The sequence below is a fragment of the Carcharhinus amblyrhynchos genome, chromosome 13 (assembly GCF_965287045.1).
Source record: "Carcharhinus amblyrhynchos chromosome 13, sCarAmb.v2.hapA, whole genome shotgun sequence".
Lineage (NCBI taxonomy): Eukaryota > Metazoa > Chordata > Chondrichthyes > Carcharhiniformes > Carcharhinidae > Carcharhinus > Carcharhinus amblyrhynchos.
Window position 1 is genome coordinate 66,462,671 of NC_137336.1, and position 18,476 is coordinate 66,481,146.

General features: G+C 41.7%; 1 protein-coding gene across 1 annotated transcript in view; it reads left to right on the forward strand.

Annotated features, from left to right (window-relative positions):
* LOC145351562 (serine/threonine-protein kinase 32A-like) overlaps nt 1-18,476 on the forward strand; it is a 241,343-nt gene that overhangs the window by 187,402 nt on the left and 35,465 nt on the right. Inside the window, exons 7-10 of the mRNA XM_080201156.1 lie at nt 197-300; nt 1,218-1,334; nt 6,303-6,428; nt 13,345-13,473. Coding sequence (XP_080057282.1) covers nt 197-300; nt 1,218-1,334; nt 6,303-6,428; nt 13,345-13,473 — 476 coding nt within the window. The remainder of the gene's footprint in view (nt 1-196; nt 301-1,217; nt 1,335-6,302; nt 6,429-13,344; nt 13,474-18,476) is intronic.

Below are 18,476 nucleotides of genomic sequence, written 5' to 3' on the forward strand. Positions count from 1 at the left end.
CAGTGATTTAAGCCAGAAGTATTTGTGGCCATGTGATCAACCTCCTCCCTCCCCACCCCTTCATCCCAAAAATATTTTCCAGTCAATAAGAATCTTGACAATGGCGGAACCTCTGTTTATTTCCTAACTGCACGAATGAAGAAAGAACATTAATTGTAGTGAAAAGCTGCGATACTAATTGTACCTTTTTCCCTAGCTCCAGAAATATTTCATCCCTTTGTAAATGGACGTACTGGCTACCTCTTTGCTGTGGACTGGTGGTCTCTTGGAATCACTGCCTATGAGCTCCTCAAAGGACAGGTACAGACAGCAATCTATTAACTCTCAGTGTACTCATACACACAACATCCAGCACAATCTGTCATCCAATTTTCACCACTTCTCTCCCCAAGGTCATGTTACCTTGCTGGTAAAAGTTACTTTTTGCCATCAGTATTGATCTATGAGCTGTGACTACAAGTGCTGTATTGAGGCTTCTTAGCCCCTACCTAGCAGAACCCCAACCAAGGATTGGACCTAAGACCTGATACATTTTGGTTTCAGCTGCTCTCCACTAGCACCCATGCCCCCATAGCTGCTTCTCCCACCCGTCCACTGGAGGAACCCTGCAGATACCGACATTCTCTGAAATCTTTTCACCCTCAAACCTGTGACTTACACAACGGTCTCCTGAATTATGGGGATGGCAGCATCTCAGTACCTTTTCAAATAAACAAAAACGGAGAGACACACAGTTCTAAGGTATGGAGAGGGGTTGGCTAATCAGTCAAGTCTGATCCAATCATCAACCAGTATTCACACAATATGCACTCTCCACCATAGGTCATTGGATAGTGGCTGATTGTCATTCCCTCCTCCCTGTCCCCCACAGTTGAGATTAGTTAATAGCACAAATCTGGAGTCAAATCTAGGATTGTCCAATTTTTATGGTCCAGTCTCACACTCAATGGTGCATTACCCATTGAGCACATTGCCATGTTCACCAAATGACTGAACACTCTAATGGGTTCCTTTATCAGAATTTTTTCCTTTTGTCTTTCTCAGATCATTTTGGCTATAAAAGTGAAATTAACAGACATGCATTGAAAATATAATGAAATAACTGTATTGACTAAGTCAAGAAGTTGCTATTTAGATAACAAAAGCAAACTTTTGCAAAGTAGCAGACCCTGAGATTCTGTGTTATATCTACAGACAATGTTTATGTCTTCCCACAGAGACCATATGAAATCCGTTCCAGCACTTCAGTTAATGAAGCCCTTCACATATTCAATTCTGCCAGCATTAACTATCCCTCTAGCTGGTCAAGTGGATTGGTGTCACTGCTTCGGAAGGTAAGGAGAAATTCAGCACCAATTGTAGGATCACCAACTCTTATTGAATGTGTTGCAATGAGTTTCAGCAACTCACCTCATCATCCTCTACCCTTCCCCTATACTGTGTGCTGTTGGTACATTCTTGTGGCCTTCTGCCCTCCCACACCAAGTGGAAAGTGCACACACTCTGTTACCTGATTTAGATGGTTCTTGATTGTCAATCAAACAGCCTTTATGCTCATCACCAATATTTTTACAACAGCCAGAAGTCTTTAAAGATAATGAAAAAGAATCATTTTTTAATATCCTTTGATTTTCCACTCAGTTGCTGACAGCAACGTTCATAGATTAGTTCCTGGAATGTGGGTGATACTGGCAAGGCCAGCATTTGTTACCCATCTCAAATTGCCCTTGAACTGAGTGGCTTGTTAGGCCATTTCAGAGGGCAGTTAGGAGTCAATCACATTGCTGTGGGTCTGGAGTCACGTGTAGCCTAGACTGGGTAAGGATGGCGGATTTCCTTCCCTAAAGAGGCATTAATGAACCAAATGTGTTTTTACAACAATCGATGTTGCATTATGAGAGAGGTTGGCCTAGCAACATCTACTAAGAAGTGGGAAGCGGAAGAACCCCTCCAGTGATAAACAGGAGTTAGAGCATCTGGTAGAGGCAGCTGAGGGTCTTCACTGGGTGTTGGCAGTGGATATTGTCTACATGGACTTCAGTAAGGCCTTTGATGAGGTCTCTCGTGGAGACTGGTGAAGAAGGTGAAGTCACATGGGATCAGAGGTGAGCTGGCAAGATGGATACAGAAGACAGGGAGTAGCAGTGGAAGAGCGCATTTCATGGAAGGGAGGGCTGTGACAAGTGGCGTTCGTCAGGGATCATAAGAACATAAGAAATAGGAGCAGGAGTAGGCTATCTGGCCCTTCGAGCCTGCCCCGCCATTCAATAAGATCATGGCTGATCTGTCGCTGCTCAGTTCCACTTTCCCGCCCTCTCCCCATAACCCTTAATCCCCTCTCTTATCAAAAACCCATCAACCCGCGTCTTAAAAATATTTAGCGAGGCAGCCTCCACCACTTCAACGGGCAGAGAATTCCAGAGATTCACCCTTTGAGTGAAGAAGTTCCTCCTCAACTCCATTCTAAACCGCCCCCCCTTTATCTTGAGGCTGTGCCCCCTAGTCCTACTGTCTTTTTTGAGCGGGAAGAGTCTCTCCACCTCTCTCCACCTCTATCAGTGCTGGGACCTTTGCTGTTTCTAATATATATTAAAGATTTGGAGGAAAGTGCAACTGGTTTGATTAGTACGTTTGCGGACAACACAAAGGTTGGTAAATTTGCGGATAGCGATAAGGATACAGCATGCAATAGATCGGTTAGAGACTTGGGTGGAGAGATGTGAAGTAATGCATTTTGGAAGATCTAATACAGATAGGAAATATAAAGTAAATGGCAGAACCCTTAAGAATATTGATAGGCAGAGGGATCTGGGTGTACAGGTACTGAAAGTGGCAACGCGGGTGGAGAAGGTAGTTAAGAAGCAATATGCCATGCTTGCCTTCAGCCAGGGCATTGAATTTAAAAATTGGCAAGTCATGATGCAGCTTTATAGAACTTTAGTTAAGCCGCACTTGGAATATAGTGTTCAATTCTGGTCTCCACACTACCAAAGAATGTGGAAGCTTTGGAGAGGGTACAGGATGTTGCCTATATGAGGAACGGTCGGAGAAACTTGGTTTATTCTCACTGGAACGACGGAGGTTGAGGGGCGACCTGATGGAAGTCTCCAAGATTATAAGGGACATGGACATGGACAGAGTGGAAGAGTCAATTACTTGGGAGCATAGGTTTAAGGTGTGAGGGGCAAGGTTTAAAGTACAAGGCAAACTTTTTACACAGAGGGTGGTGGCTGCCTGGAACTCGCTGCCGGGGAGGTAGTGGAAGCAGATGCAGTAATGACTTTTAAGGGCCGTCTTGACAAATACATGAATAAGATGGGAATGGAGGGATATGGTCCTCTGAAAGGTAGGGGGTTTTAATTCAGTCAGGCAGTATGGTCGATGCAGGCTTGGAGGGCCGAAGGACCTATTCCTGTGCTGAAATTTTCTTTGTTCTTTGATGATGGTTTCCTGACTTCCAATATGGAGACTAACGTAATATTCCAAATTTATTAACGGAATTCAGATTCCACCAGAGTATTAGCCTGAGCTTCTGGATTACCACAATGCCATCATTTCTCATTTCATGAAGGTTGGCAAGTGAGATGATAATTGCACATTAGGAAATGTTCAGACGCCTGGGAACTCTGGAAGAGGGAAGACTACTGCTCCCTCTGGTGGGAGGCATGGACAACCGCCACAGTGAAGCTCTCCTTTATTTAGTTTAACAGCAGTTCAATAGTCCTTCATTCAGACAACTGCAGGATTGAAATATATGGTCAAATAATTCAAATTCAGTCAAATTAAACTTGAAGTAATATGAAGGGGGGGAATATAGAAGACTTGGGTGGGGTGTGTGGAGTGGAAGAGAATCAGAGTGTGAAGAAGACGGTTACTGTTTTTTGTTTCTTGGCAATATTTTCCACTCCCCCTATTCGCTTCAAATGGTGCCAAGTGATCTTAAGGATCCAAATAATGAGGAAGGCTTTTGGGGCTTGAGGGTTGGGCCTTTGTTCATTTTCCTGTTGAATTCAAATACACAGAAAAAGTAATGGGCAGGATGTTGAGGTCAGCAGAAAATACATGTTAGACTTGCAAGGACAACTTAATGGGCTTTTTCACTGACAGTTTCTGTCAGGCAAACATAAACGGTGCATTGTCTTCTACAATATACCTGAGTCCTGTGTGAACACTGCAAGTAACTGTGTAGCTGATTAACCAATCAAAATTAAAGCATTATTAACGAGTAGGACAGAGCATCAGCCAGTATATTAATTGCAACAGATTTGGAAAGAAATTTGAAGAAAGTTTTTTAAATGAAGAGAGAGAGAGACAAGAGACTGAAAAAAAAGTTTTAAAAATTTCAATCTTCTAGTATTTCCATAATTAAAAGCTGAAGGGATCAAATTACATTATTATTAAAGTTAATTTTCAGGACCAGAGAGGTAATAAGAAATTAAGACTTGCCACATTATTAAATAGTACTTGCATTGGAATGGAAAGCCCTTTATTTTTTCTGATGACTTTAATGGGCATATGTCAGTTAAATACAGCAACTTCATGTTATTCAATACACTTGAAAGTCTCTCAGTGAGATAGCAATATCATGTGACTTCTGGAGCAGCGAGGCATCTCGGTCAACACCCTCTGAATTGACTAATTTAACTGCTCATGCAGAGTTGCTGGAAGTAGCTGTCCAATTTATACATTAATAATGGTGAGTGCTTTCAGCCTCACTGTTATTTTTAACCGTAAATCCATTCCAATTTTGTAATCATTTTGTTTTGTCACATGATAAAATGGAAATGAGGAAGACTATTCATCTAATCTTAGTCCAGTTACCCAGAGAAACCTATGAACTGTTGTGAGGGTGTCCAATTATCTCACATTGCTTCTAGATGTCTACTTTTTCAGATGCAAGAAGCATTAGTGTGACACTCTTGTTTTTTGTTCTTTTTCTGATATGAGCTATTGCAGTCAGTGAGGAGAAGGTGCTTCCTAAGCGCTGTAAAGGAAGAATCCCAGGAATTTAATTCAAAAACCATGTTGGAGTGGTGATATATGTTTCGGTTGGAATGATTTGAGAGCGGGACTTGTAAGTCAGATTGCTTCCATGTACCCCACAAGGTGCTCCACAAGGCTGTGTTCTCAACCCCCTACTCCTTCTACACCTATGATTGTGTGGCCACATTCCTGTCCAACCCAATTTTCAAGTTTGCTGATGACGCCACTATAGTGGATCAGATCTCTAACAATGATGAGACAGAGTACAGGAATGAGATAGAGAATCTGGTGAACTGGTGTGGCAACAATAATCTCTCCCTCAATGTCAACAAAATGAAGGAGAGTGTCATCGACTTCAGGAAGCATAGTGGAGAACATGTCCTTGTCTATATCAATGGGAGCGAAGTAGAAATGGTCGAAAACTTCAAGTTTTTTGGTGTCTAGATCACCAACAACCTGTCCTGGTCCCCCGGTGCCAACACTATAGTGAAGAAAACCCACCAATGCCTCTACTTTCCTAGAAAACTAAGAAAATTTGGCATGTCAGCTACAGTTCTCACCAACTTTCATAGATGCACCATAGAAAGCATTCTTTCTGGTTGTATTTTGGTTTGGCATGTCTCCTGCTCTGCCCAAGACTGCAAGAAACTATAAAGGGTCGTGAATGTAGCCTAATCCATCACGCAAACCAGCCTCCCATCCATTGACTCTGTCTACCTTCCCGCTACCTCTGCAAAACAGCGAGCATAAATAAGGACACCATGCACCCAGGAAATTCTCGCTTCTACCTTCTTCCACCGGGGAAAAGATTTTAAAAAGTCTGAGGTCACGTACCAACCAACTCAAGAATAGCTTCATCGCTGCTGCCATCAGATTTTTGAATGGACTTACCTCACATTAAGTTGATCCTCCTCCACACCCTAGCTATGACTGTAACTCTACATTTCTGCACTCTTTTGTTTCTTTCTCTACGAACAGTACTTTTTACTGTATACTAACACATGTGACAATAATAAACCAAATCAAAAAGTTGTTTCCCTTGTCTTTCAAGTTGGTATCTTGATCAATGTGCAATTTTCAAACGTACTAATGACTTTGTTGCAGAGTGATCCAAAAGAAAGTATCTTGTTAAATCTCTCAAATGTACCAACATGACTTATTCGATAAACAGTCAACATACACTAGTGGAATAAATAGATTGTAGAAATCTGATACAAAGCCTTGAATTGTGTAAATTTGATACTAAGTTCTAGCATTGTATAAATTTGTTTTGTTGGATGGTTCTCCTTCCATTTGTAATTTTCATTCATTCTTTTCAGCTGCTTACAGTTAACTCAACCCAGCGCCTCTCCAGCCTGGCTGAGATGCAAGGCTTTCCTTACCTAGCAGACATCAACTGGGATGCTGTCCTGGAGAAGAAGCTGACAGCAGGTTTTATTCCCAATGTAAGCCACTTACACCTTTGCTGCTGGTTTAAATGTGCATGAAGTACTGTCATAAACATGTCCTTCCATGTTTGCTTCTCATGCTATTTGCTGGTTCATGTTTTAAACAATCATCTTTGTAGCTGTCCACTTATGACCTAAATCCCACTTGTAAGAAAAACTTGCATTTACGTAGCACCTTTCGCTAGCTACATGTATATCCAAATGGTTTGCAGCCAATTTTTTGAAGTGTAGTCACTGTTGTAATGTCAAAAACACAAGAGCCAATTTGCACACAGCAGGATCCCACAATCATTAAAGATATAATGGTGCTGAATCTAGTGATGATAGTTGAGGGATGAATGTTAGCCAGTGGGAGTGGGTGAACACCCTCTGCTCTTTTTTGAAGCAGTAGCCATGGCATCAATTATGTCCATTTGAGGAATTAGATGGAACCTCAGTTTAACATCTTATCCAAAAAGTGGTATCTCTGGTAGTGTGGTAACCCTTCAACATTGCACTGCAGCATCAGTCTAAATGTTGTGCTGCAGTTCGCGGAGAGAGATTTGAACTCGTTGACCTTCAGACATAGAGGAAACAAACCTGTGAGTTACGAATTGATAGCTGCTGTTCATTGAATTTGTTGTACATTCTTGTTTAGAGGAGTGATAATGTTGGGATTTGGTACCATCCTTCAGTTATTCTCTAAAGTGGCATCTCTCTTTGAGACCAGTTGCAAGCCCCATCCTAATCCTCAATATAACTGAGATTACATAATTCAATACAGATCCAGGATTAAATATTTCCCACTGGGACAGACAGTAAATCAGCTTTAATAGTGTAATGACTTCAAGCAGGCCATTGAGGTTGGCCTATTGGAGTATGAACTCCTGGTTAAGGATCCAATTGATGGGCCAGTCAGGGAGTTTTTGCCTTGTTCTTAACCAGGCGTGTCAGTTCGTCTGACACTGCCGGAGATAGACTGCTAGCTACTAGCACTCTGTGTATTGATGTTAGAGTTTGTAAATAAAGGGATTTTGGTGAAAGAACTTCTGCCTCTGAAGACTTATTGCAAATTGTAATGATTAACAAAATGATTGCAGTAGAATCACAATCATTCCTGCCTTCTTGGTGGACTATTCAATCAGGTTTCTCCTTGATCCTAAACTGACATGATTACCAGTTTTTCACTCTGATGCAACCCCACAATCAAGTTCACTGAACAGAGAGATATAATCCACATACCAAACAATTAAATATTATGATAAAGTGCTGGGAGCCTGAGTCCTATTACTGTCTTGTCCCAAAACTCCAGCCTGAATTTCATGCTCCCCCACTGGCAGGTTTTTATAGAATATAGAAAAACTACAGCACAAACAGGTCCTTTGGCCCACAAGTTGTGCCGAACATATCCCTACCTACTAGGCTTATCTTACTAAGTCCCATGTATTTATCCAAAAGTCTCTTAAAAAACCCTATCGAATCCGCCTCCACCACCACCGCCGGCAGCCGATTCCATGCACCCACCACCCTCTGAATAGAAAACCTACCCCTGACATCTCCTCTGTACCTATTCCCTGGCACCCTAAACCTGTGTCCTCTTGTGGCAGCCATTTCAGCCTCGGGAAAAAGCCGCTGAGAATCCACCCGATCAATACCTCTCAACACCTTATACACCTCTATCAGGTCACCTCTCATCCTTCGTCTCTCCAAGGAGAAAAGACTGAGCTCTCTCAACCTATCCTCATAAGGCATGCCACCTAATCCAAGCAACATCCTTGTAAACCTCCTCTGCACCCTTTCAATGGCTTCCACATCCTTCCTGTAGTGAGGTGACCAGAACTGAGCACAGTACTCCAAGTGGGGTCTGACCAGGGTCTTATACAGCTGCAGCATTATCTCCCAACTCCTAAACTCAATTCCTCGATTGATGAAGGTCAGTACACCATACACCTTCTTAACCACATCCTCTACCTGCGAAGCCGATTTGAATTTATGTTGGGTGGAGGAGCTTCAGGCTGGTAGGAGGATTTCCTAGGTGTGGTTGAAGCCCAATTTTGAAATGGGAAGGGGAATGAGGCATTATGAAGCACTCTTCTAACTTTAGGCACCTCCCCCTCCCCACCTTCATCACTTAAGGTGTGTTGACCAATGTTCTGACACCCCAATTGCCCATTATTCCTCCCCTCTGGCCTTCCCACCCTCACTGCATGAAATTGGAAAACCTACTTTTCCACCAGCTCTAGGATTTCAATCCAATGCAAAGAGAAAAAAGAAACATTTTTCAAGGGTGGGAGGCTGGGAACGCACGAAGCAAATGTGGAATGCAAGGAAAGTAGAAAGTAACTTAAGCAAGGAGTAAGGAGGGCTAAAAGGGGTCACGAAAAGTCATTGGCCAGCAGGATTAAGGAAAATCCCAAGGCTTTTTATACATATATAAAGAGCAAGAGGGTTGGCCCTTTCAAGGACAGGGAAGGGAATCTATGCGTGGAGCCAGAGGAGATGAATGAGGTATTAAATGAGTATTTTGCGTCAGTATTCACCAAAGAGAAGGACCTGGTGAATGATGAGTCTGGGAAAGGGTGTGTAGATAGTTTGAGTCATGTTGAAATCAAAAAGGAAGAAGTATTGAGGTTCTTGAGAAACATTAAGGTGGACAAATCCCCAAGGCCTGATGGGATATACCCCAGAATACTGAGAGAGACAAGGGAGGAAATTGCTGGGGCCTTGAGAGAAATCTTTGCATCCTTACTGGCTAGAGGGGAGGTACCAGAGGATTAGAGAATAGCCAATGTTGTTCCTTGGTTTAAGGGGGGTGGCAAGAATAATCCAGGTAATTATAGGCCAGTGAGCTTTACATCAGTGGTAGATAAATTATTGGAGAAGATTCTTCAAGACAGGATTTACTCCCACTTGCAAATAAGTAGAAGTATTAGCAAGAAGCAACATGGTTTTGTAAAGGACGTTGTGTCTCACTAACTTGATCAAGTTTTTTTGAGGAAGTGATGAAGATGATTGACGAGTGTAGGGCAGTGGATGTTGTGAACATGGACTTCAGTAACATTCAGTAATACACTCCAAAATCACAGCAGAGCACACAGTGAGTTAATCCAACACATTACCTTCCCTGTTCACACACTGAACTACATTCGCTCTTTTGTATTTCAGAGATTTTATTTGAATTCTCACAAATTTATATTATTGAAAAATTAATGAATGTCAAGATTAAAATTCAGGAAAAATAATAAAGTCAGAAATCCTATTAATCTGGAAGTGCATACTGCTACATGTATGCCACTCACATTATATTACATAAATCAGAGGTAAATTTGTTTGGAAGAGACTTGAGGCTTGGTTAATAGATTTCCTTGAACCTTCTTTGTAGTGTTTCGCAGGACCTACATTTTCTTCAGTGTAATGAATGCAGGAGTAATTTTTATGATAATAGCAGCTTGTCAACTCCTGATTGCACACTGCCTGACTGTTTATTTTCCATGTGTAACATGAAATTGTCGCCAAATCGCCCAGATTGCTTTTTATTTGGTTGATTGAAATGTGCCGATATTTACTCCTTTCAAGATGCCCACTGTTGGCTTATTAGGGGCAGCACGGTGGCACAGTGGTTAACCTCACAGTGCTAAGGACCCGCATTCAATTCGGCCTCGGGTGTGGAGTTTGCACACTCTCCCTGTGTCTGTGTGGGTGTCCTCTGGATGCTCTGGTTTCCTCTCACAGTCCAAAGATATGCAGAATGGGTGGATTGGTCATGTTAAATTGACCCTAGTATCAGGGGTTTAGCAGGGTAGATATGTGGGGTTGTGGGAATAGGGCCTGGGTGAGATTGTGGGCCGAATGGCCTCCTTTTGCACTGCAGGGATTCTATGATTTGTTTGCAATGTTGTGAGGTAGTGATAGTCTGGACAGCAGCAGTCCATAGAGGTGTTAGTGTGGATTAAGAGGATTTATACCAGTACTTCCCCAGGTGAGAAGCCTCTCTGGATGGGAGTGTGGTTGATGTAAGGGATAAAGTCCATGACCCATGATCTGGTCCAGTGAGGTGCAAGTTTCCTTTAAGATGAGAGTTAGAAATTCAATAGGGTAGAATGTACATGAAGGAGTGGGCTTGGTAGACTAACAGTCTTGCTTTCTTGCATTCACTTCACAGAATTGGACTGTCTTATGACCAATAGGCAGAACTTGTGGGGAAAATGCTATCTTTTAAAACCATATTGTTTTTTAAAATATGAAAAGACATTGCATTATCCGGTTAGTTGAATGCTGACCTGAAGTTTCTTTTTAAAGAAGGTCATAAATTTATCTTGGTTTGGGAGCAAGCCTGCTGCCTTCTGAGAAATTACCTGACCTTCGTGGCACTTGACGAAGATCTGTTTGTTTGAACAGCAATCACTTTAATTGATGGGGGCGGGGGGGAAGTGTGGGTTGCAACGGCTTGTGACTTACTGGAAATCACATCACAGAGCCCATTTCTAACTTCTGAACCTGCTGGCTTTGAAGTCTGTTTTGTTAGGGAATAATCTGAGAAACAAAGGCTGCCCTAACTGTCACTCCCTCTCTCTCTTTCTGCCTTGTCTGAAATTGTGCACGGCTGTCAACCTATAGCCAAAGGATTCCCACCTGAGTGTAACTTGTCTTCATTTGGACCTGAAAGCTGAAACCCGAAGAATTAATATTTATATGTGTGCAATGTGTGCAGTTTTGGTCGCCGCACTTACAAAAGGATATTTTGGCCTTGGAGGGAGTGCAGAGGAGGTTTACTAGGCTGATACCGGAGTTGAGGGGATTGACCTATGAGGAGAGGCTGAATAAACTAGGCTTGTACTCGTTAGAGTTTAGAAGAATGAGGGGAGATCTCATTGAGACGTATAAGATGATGAATGGGATGTATAGGATAGAGGTGGAGAGACTCTTCCTGCTCAGAAAGGATAGTAGGACTAGGGGGCACAACCTCAAGATAAAGGGGGGTGCAGTTTAGAACGGAGTTGAGGAGGAACTTCTTCACTCAAAGGGTGGTGAATCTCTGGAATTCTCTGCCCGTTGAGGTGGTGGAGGCTGCCTCTCTAAATATTCTTAAGACGCGGGTTGATGGGTTTTTGATAAGCGAGGGGATTAAGGGTTATGGGGAGAGGGCGGGAATGTGGAACTGAGCCACGACAGATCAGCCATGATCTTATTGATTGGCGGGGCAGGCTCGAAGGGCTGGATGGCCTACTCCTGCTCCTATTTCTTATGTTCTTATATATATAATATTTATTGTATTTCTCCTCCAAAACAAATGAGCAACTTTCAGGTGCTCATCAGGGTCATACGAGAGAACTCTAAATCAACAGTGTTGAGACCCTGTGAGCTTTATCCTTTCTTTTATAACACTTATCCTCTAAATCCCATCTCAGCAGAGAGAGTCTTCGTTGGTCCTTTGTCTCTGTTACTGTGCTGAGGGACTTTATCAGAGGAATAGATAGTTATACTTTCAAAGTACAATTTGTGTGTTAACCAGTTCTTGCAACTTGTTTCTAAAAAAAAGTTTTTTTTTTAATGAACAGTTGTTCTGAGTTTATTGAAAGTAGCTGTGAAAGTCTCTTTTATTCTGGGTACCAATAGAAAAGGTAATCAATTAGCCATCTTGGTGAATAAATTGAATTTTTAAATTAATGGTATGATCTGTAGAGTAGTGGGGCTAGATAACATACGCGCTGCTCCCATCCAGGTCATGACAAGCTTTAGAGCAGGGATGAAAAAATGTGCATTTTTTTCACTGACTGTGCATTAATACAAACTGAGGAAAAAGGAAGAAACATGCTGTCCTCTTGAGGAAGATTTTTTTCCCCCATGATCTCTCCTACTAAAGAAATGGCTGTTGTTTTTGTTTTAGAAACCCTACAGTGCAGTACAGTACAGTGTTGTTAGGGAAAGGATGCTCCACAGGCTGCAGAGGTGAACATAGACAATGAGAAGGAGCAGGTTATTCAACTGTGGAAAGCATCACAAGCAAGCTCCCTCAATCCACTTAGCCTATCAATTGTTTAAGGATTTCACAAGTCTCTTTCCATCAGACGGAAGCAGAAGGAGGCTGTTGAGGAGCATAATGACAATGTAGTGTGGGTGGATTGACCTGTTTCCATGCTGTATGTTCACCATAATGCATTACGTAGAACAGAAAGAACATCTGCTTCGAATAGATACAGACTCAATGACAGCGAGCATGGTGCTTCAAAATAAAGATAACATTTCATATCCCTCATGAGCAGAGTAGGCCAGCTTCAGTGGTTGTTGGGATGGCATTAAAGGTGCCACAACCAGACTGTGTGCCATTGAGTTAGGGAGAGGAAAGTGAGCTAAGATGGCTGATAATGTTCACTGTCAAGTGACTCCCATATTGAAAATCTAGTTAAGGACTAGATCAAGCTCTGCACTGATGCCCTCACAGTTGAGTAATTTCTAACCATTACTGTCCAGGCTCACAGTTACTTTGAGTGAGAGTTGGACCAGTTTCTAACTGGGGTGGAAATCACTTTATATGTGAGGTAACGTGTGACATTAATAAGGGCCAGAGTGAACTCTTAGGCTAATTTTGATTGTTTAAAATGGGGTTGGAAAGGAATTTCAGTGTTTTATCCTTCCACAATTGGTCTGAGATTTTATCTGCATTATTTATTCACAGCTTCTGGGAATTCCCATGGTTTTTGGGCGAGGTGGGGGGTGTACAAGTTGCGATGCAGATGGTGTCAGACTTGTATTGCCTGTTATTGTTCGTTTGATGAATGTTAACTTAGGCCAAATAAATAAATCTAGTACAAGCCAGGGTTTAAGGGGATGGGGTGAAAATTGGGTTAAAATACAGACATGTTTTATGAGTTTATGAGTGCAGTGATCTGCCAGCCTGCATTTATCTGATGTATTTGTTTTGCTTTGTTTGTAGAAAGGACAATTAAACTGTGATCCCACGTTTGAACTTGAGGAAATGATTCTGGAGTCTAAACCCCTTCACAAAAAGAAAAAGCGTTTGGCAAAAAAGTTGAAGGAGCACAGAAAAGGCAACTCGTCACTGGTCAGTAAAAACATTTCACTCCCCATTGGGGTATAGGGAAATGGTTTGGCAGTTATGGGTTGTAACTTGAGGTTTGTATTTCTCCTTTGGCAAAGTGACCGATTTCAGCTGCCCTATTGTAGGTGGTGGTGATAACAGAATGGCTCATAAGGAGTTAGGAGGGACTTACTGTTACATAATTATTAGCAGCTGATTTCACAACAGGACAGACAAATTTCAAGAGCTAGGTCTTCTGCCACAGTGGGTAATTGCACCATAAGCACTATTGTGCCAGAAAGTCCTAGCTTTGATTCTCAATCTGTGTAGACTTCGGGTGGAGTATTACGAGGGGTGACATTAATCTGGTTGAGGGGGGATGGGGTGCAGGAGGAAGCCAAGTGTAATTGTCCAGCAATGTCTTCCTTTGATGGCTTTCCATTGACCTTTGACTGACAGTTTGCGAACCAGGCTTAATTGTGATGTCTTACCTAGCTGAAAGTTGCCAAGAATGACCCCTCAGAAATGAAACCAGAACATAACCACAGCTGTAGAATCAAATCACATTGCAGCAAAAAGGAATACCATCAGGAGACAACAGAAAATAGCTGGTGTAAAAAGACCAATTGAGAAAATGTGTTTAATCATTTGCCTTTTGGATAGTTAAAAGCAATTCTAATTATCAAGCAATAGCTTTATAATTAAAATACTAATTGATGGTAATTCTTTGGTTATTCCATATACTTTCATTGCAGTTCCACATAATTACGAATGAATAACTTGTAATTAAGGTTAAATGGTGGGTGATGGCAAAAGTATTGCTGTGAATGTTGTAATTGCTGTGTTATTTTATAATCACATCCTATTTAAGGAATGTTAAATGTGAACAACTTCTTGAAAAGTACAACTGATATTAAAAGCTGTTATTTTGCACTGATTTACTTCTGTACAATATAGTTGATATCTATTTTTCAAATGTTTATTCATTGATAAATAACTCCCTGCCTCAATGATTTGGTCGATAAATGTATTTATGAAGTGTGGAATCTGAATCATGCAAACCAGGAGAGCTTTGAGTTTGATTTGCATCTGCACTAAGTGAGCTGATCTTAGCTGGCCTGTTTGTAAGGATGCTGTAATGGCCTATGGCATTTCTTGGTGGTGATACCCATACAGCATTTTTATATATTGGGTTACAATCCTCTATATGTTTGTGACAGTAACTCTAAAGGATTCTGAGGTTTTCAGTACAATAAAATCTGGGTTTTATAGATTAAAAAGTGAAGTGGACGCTCAGTGGTACATGTGCCTTTTTTCTTAATTCATTTGTTGGACATGCCAGCATGTATTACCCATCCCTAGTCACCCTTGAACTGAGTGGCTTGCTAAGTCATTTCAGAGGGCAGTTGAGAGTCAACCACATTGTTATGGCTCTGAAATCGTATGTAGGCCAGACCAGGTAAGGACAGCAGACTTCCTTCCCTAAAAGACAACATTGAATTCAAATTCCACCATCTGCCATGGGTCCCAGAACATTTGCTGAGTTTCTGGATTAATAGTGTAGCAATAATACCACTGGGCCGTTACTTCCACCAGACTGTGTTAACTCCACTTTATTGCAATTACGCAGCTCTTTCTTCAGGCTTTCCCCTGCTTGATTGGTGTCCCTAACTAGAAAACTGCAAAAAAATCTTTTTTTATTCGCACCCTGAGACAATCCATGAATTCTAGAACCATCAAGTAACATTCTAAATAAAACAGCACAGAGTATTCGTAAAAAGAAAGATCAATTCACCTAATCTCCTCATATTAAAGGATCCTTAAAAAAAATTCCAGGATTCAGATCATGATCTGCACCTTCACCAAAAATTAATCAGTTATTCCTTCGACAATATCCTATCTGTCTACGAGATTCCTTTGCAATCGTAACAAATTTCACTGAAATTAGTGAATTAGTCTTTGAGATAAATTGTTTGCAGACAAATGACTAACAACCAGGGGCAAAAATATTACCTCCTCCACCTTCAGTGTTGGAGATTAGAAGTGGCTTCAGCACAAGGAAAAGCAGCTATTGGTGAGTTTATTTATTTCAATTTTGAGTTTATTTCAGATAAGTCAGTTAATTTCTAATAGGAGCATAACAGGGTACTGCAGTCCTGAGGAGTACACATCGTATTCCACGTGGGAACTCCAAGATGCTTCTTGTTTCTGGACAACCATATGGGCAAATGTGCTGTCAACTGGAGCAGCCTGAGTTTCAGGATTTGGATAGCAATTGGAGTTCCTGTATCATAATTGTGAGACTGAGGGTTTCATAGTTAGCAGTTTCTTGATGTGCATATCCCTCAGAGAGGGAATGGGTGACTACCAGCGCCAGTTCAAACTTTCTTTGGGTAATTGCCATGCATTGGAAACCATCCAATAATTGGATCTAAATCACAAACTCCAGATTGTTCCAAACATCACAGAGCAATAATTGCCCCTGAAAAAGTTAGAATTAGAACCATTTCTGGATTCTGGCTAATATAGCATTTGCCTAACATGATCATGGGACTTCCCAACCTAAGTACCCTATATGAGATTTCACCTGATTACCCCTGAACTTCTCCATACTCCCCTGACTCCTCATTGGTCTCCTGGTTGCATCTCAAAATATTCACCCAAGTACATATCTTCCCAATACCCTGACCCAACTTCATCCAACCACACCCCCACCCTCACAACCTGAGCCAAACCATTGTCAGCCATCCCATCCCATCCACCCACCTCTCCCCCGTCACAAGCCTAATCTAACTCCCACACCCATCCTCCCCCAGAAAATCCTACCCATTTGCTTTTTCTCTGGCTTGTCAGAATGGTTGGACCTTTAAACTTACCTGATTTATGGTACCTAATACCATAAAAAAGAGGCATGGCTTACCTACCTTCGACCAAGCTGCTCTTGACTGTAGACCTTGGGAGCCCACTGCATTCGAGTGATCTTGCCTGTTCTGAATCAGAATATCAGGTGAGACAGGAACAACTTCATTTTAAGGTAAAAAACTAGGAGTGGGGTGGCAAACCAACTCGATTGCTAAGTCACTGGAAGTTATAGGCCAGCCTCACTTTATCTACTTCATGAAAACCTTGGATAATTTTAAAGGCCTCTATTAGGTAACCCCACAGGCTTTTCTTAAGAAAAATGACCTAACTGTTACTTTATTCCCGAAACTAGAAGCGTAACCTTGAATTTTTGGTATCATCCTTGTAAATATTCTCCATGGCCTCTGTTATTTTTAATGATATAGTCTAGTAATGAAACTAGAAGCAGAAGTAGGCCATTCGACACTTCAAGCCTGCTCTGCCATTCTTTTTGATCATGGCTAATCATCAAATTCAATATCCTGACCCACCTTTCTCCAGCCACCCCCCACCCCCCACTGCCCCCCACATATCGCTTAATCCATTTAAAACTTTAAATTTTAGTCCCAAGAGCTATATCTAATTTCACAGTGGTTAGCACTGCTGCCTCATAGCAACAGGGACCCGGGTTTGATTCCTGGCTTGGATCACTGTCCTTGTGGAGTTTTCATGTTTTCCCCATGTCTGTGTGTGTTTCCTCCAGCTGTTCCGGTTTCCTCCCATAGTCCAAAAGACATGTTGTCAGGTGCATTGGCCATGCTAAATTCTCCCTCAGTGTACCTGAACAGATGCCAGAGTGTGGCAACTAGAGGACTTTCACAGTAACTTCATTGCAATGTTAATGTAAGCCTATTTATGACACTAATAAATAAACTTTTAAATTTTAACCCCAAGAACGATATCCAATTTCTTCTCAGTCTAAGAAGTGTTCAGAACAATTTTAGAACAAGGTGTCACATAATAAACTTTACTACCATTACCTGCTGTAGTTCCATAACCATTAATATCCTTGCTTAACAAGAATTTATCAATCTCAGTTGTGGAATTTTCACTTGACCTCGAACCTTAACAGCTTTTGGGGAAGGGAGTTTCAGATTTCCACCATTCTTGGTGAATATGTGTTTTCTGACGTACCTGCAGAACAGCCTACTTTAACAATCACAACTGGCTTTTCATCTCGGATTAGGGTTTGAACCTGGATCTTTTGAACAGGTTCACTGTTTGGACCAGTGTAAGACTGTGGCGCTGTGAAGAAAATTACCAACTTGCCATTCAAAGAGCATTCATTTAAAATAAAGTTGCAGTCAAAATGGAGTATGATATACCTGTTAGTCAGATAAAACCTTCCATTGTGCCCAAGGTCCCATATTTAATAACTTTACACTGAATCCTGTTCGTACTGGGGTAGATTGTCAAATCTCTACGATCCGTATAACTCATGTTATGGATAGGCTGCACATATTAGAAACTATACAATATTTCCAATCTGTTCATTTCAATAGAAAAGAACACCATACAATTACTACAATGTTGGACGATCTACTCACTAGCTAATCAGGTTGTCAGTCTTTAAGAACAAAGGACAAAAACAGCCTGGGAAACAGGCCCTTCGGCCCAACGAGCCCACGCTGCCATTTTAACATTACCAGTCCTCCCTCCATCCATGACCCTCATCTATGCTTATAGCATTCCACATTGAGGGAAAACTAATTTAGGGACAATTTATTACCTCCAATCAGCCTAATAGCACATCTTTGGGGTGTGGGAGGAAACCGGAGCACCCGGAGAAAACTCACGCAAGCAAGGGGAGAATGCACAAACTCCCACAGACACTGGCCCAAATCCATGTGCCTGCACAACAAACAGTGGTAGTCACTGAGCTGTCGTGTTGCCCAGCATCTGGTCCAGTTTAAGCATACAGTAACAACATGAAGTACTAGGCTATTCTCGAACAACCAAGAGCAGCCCTTGTGCAACCCATCGCGTGTATGCCCCTCGTTGGACAACAAGGCGGACCGACTTAAAACCTGTGAGTTAAAAGAGAAAAACATTAGTATCATTCCACATCCTTATACGTTACCAGGGACGTTCCAAGGCTACTGAACCTTATTTAAAACAATCTCCTA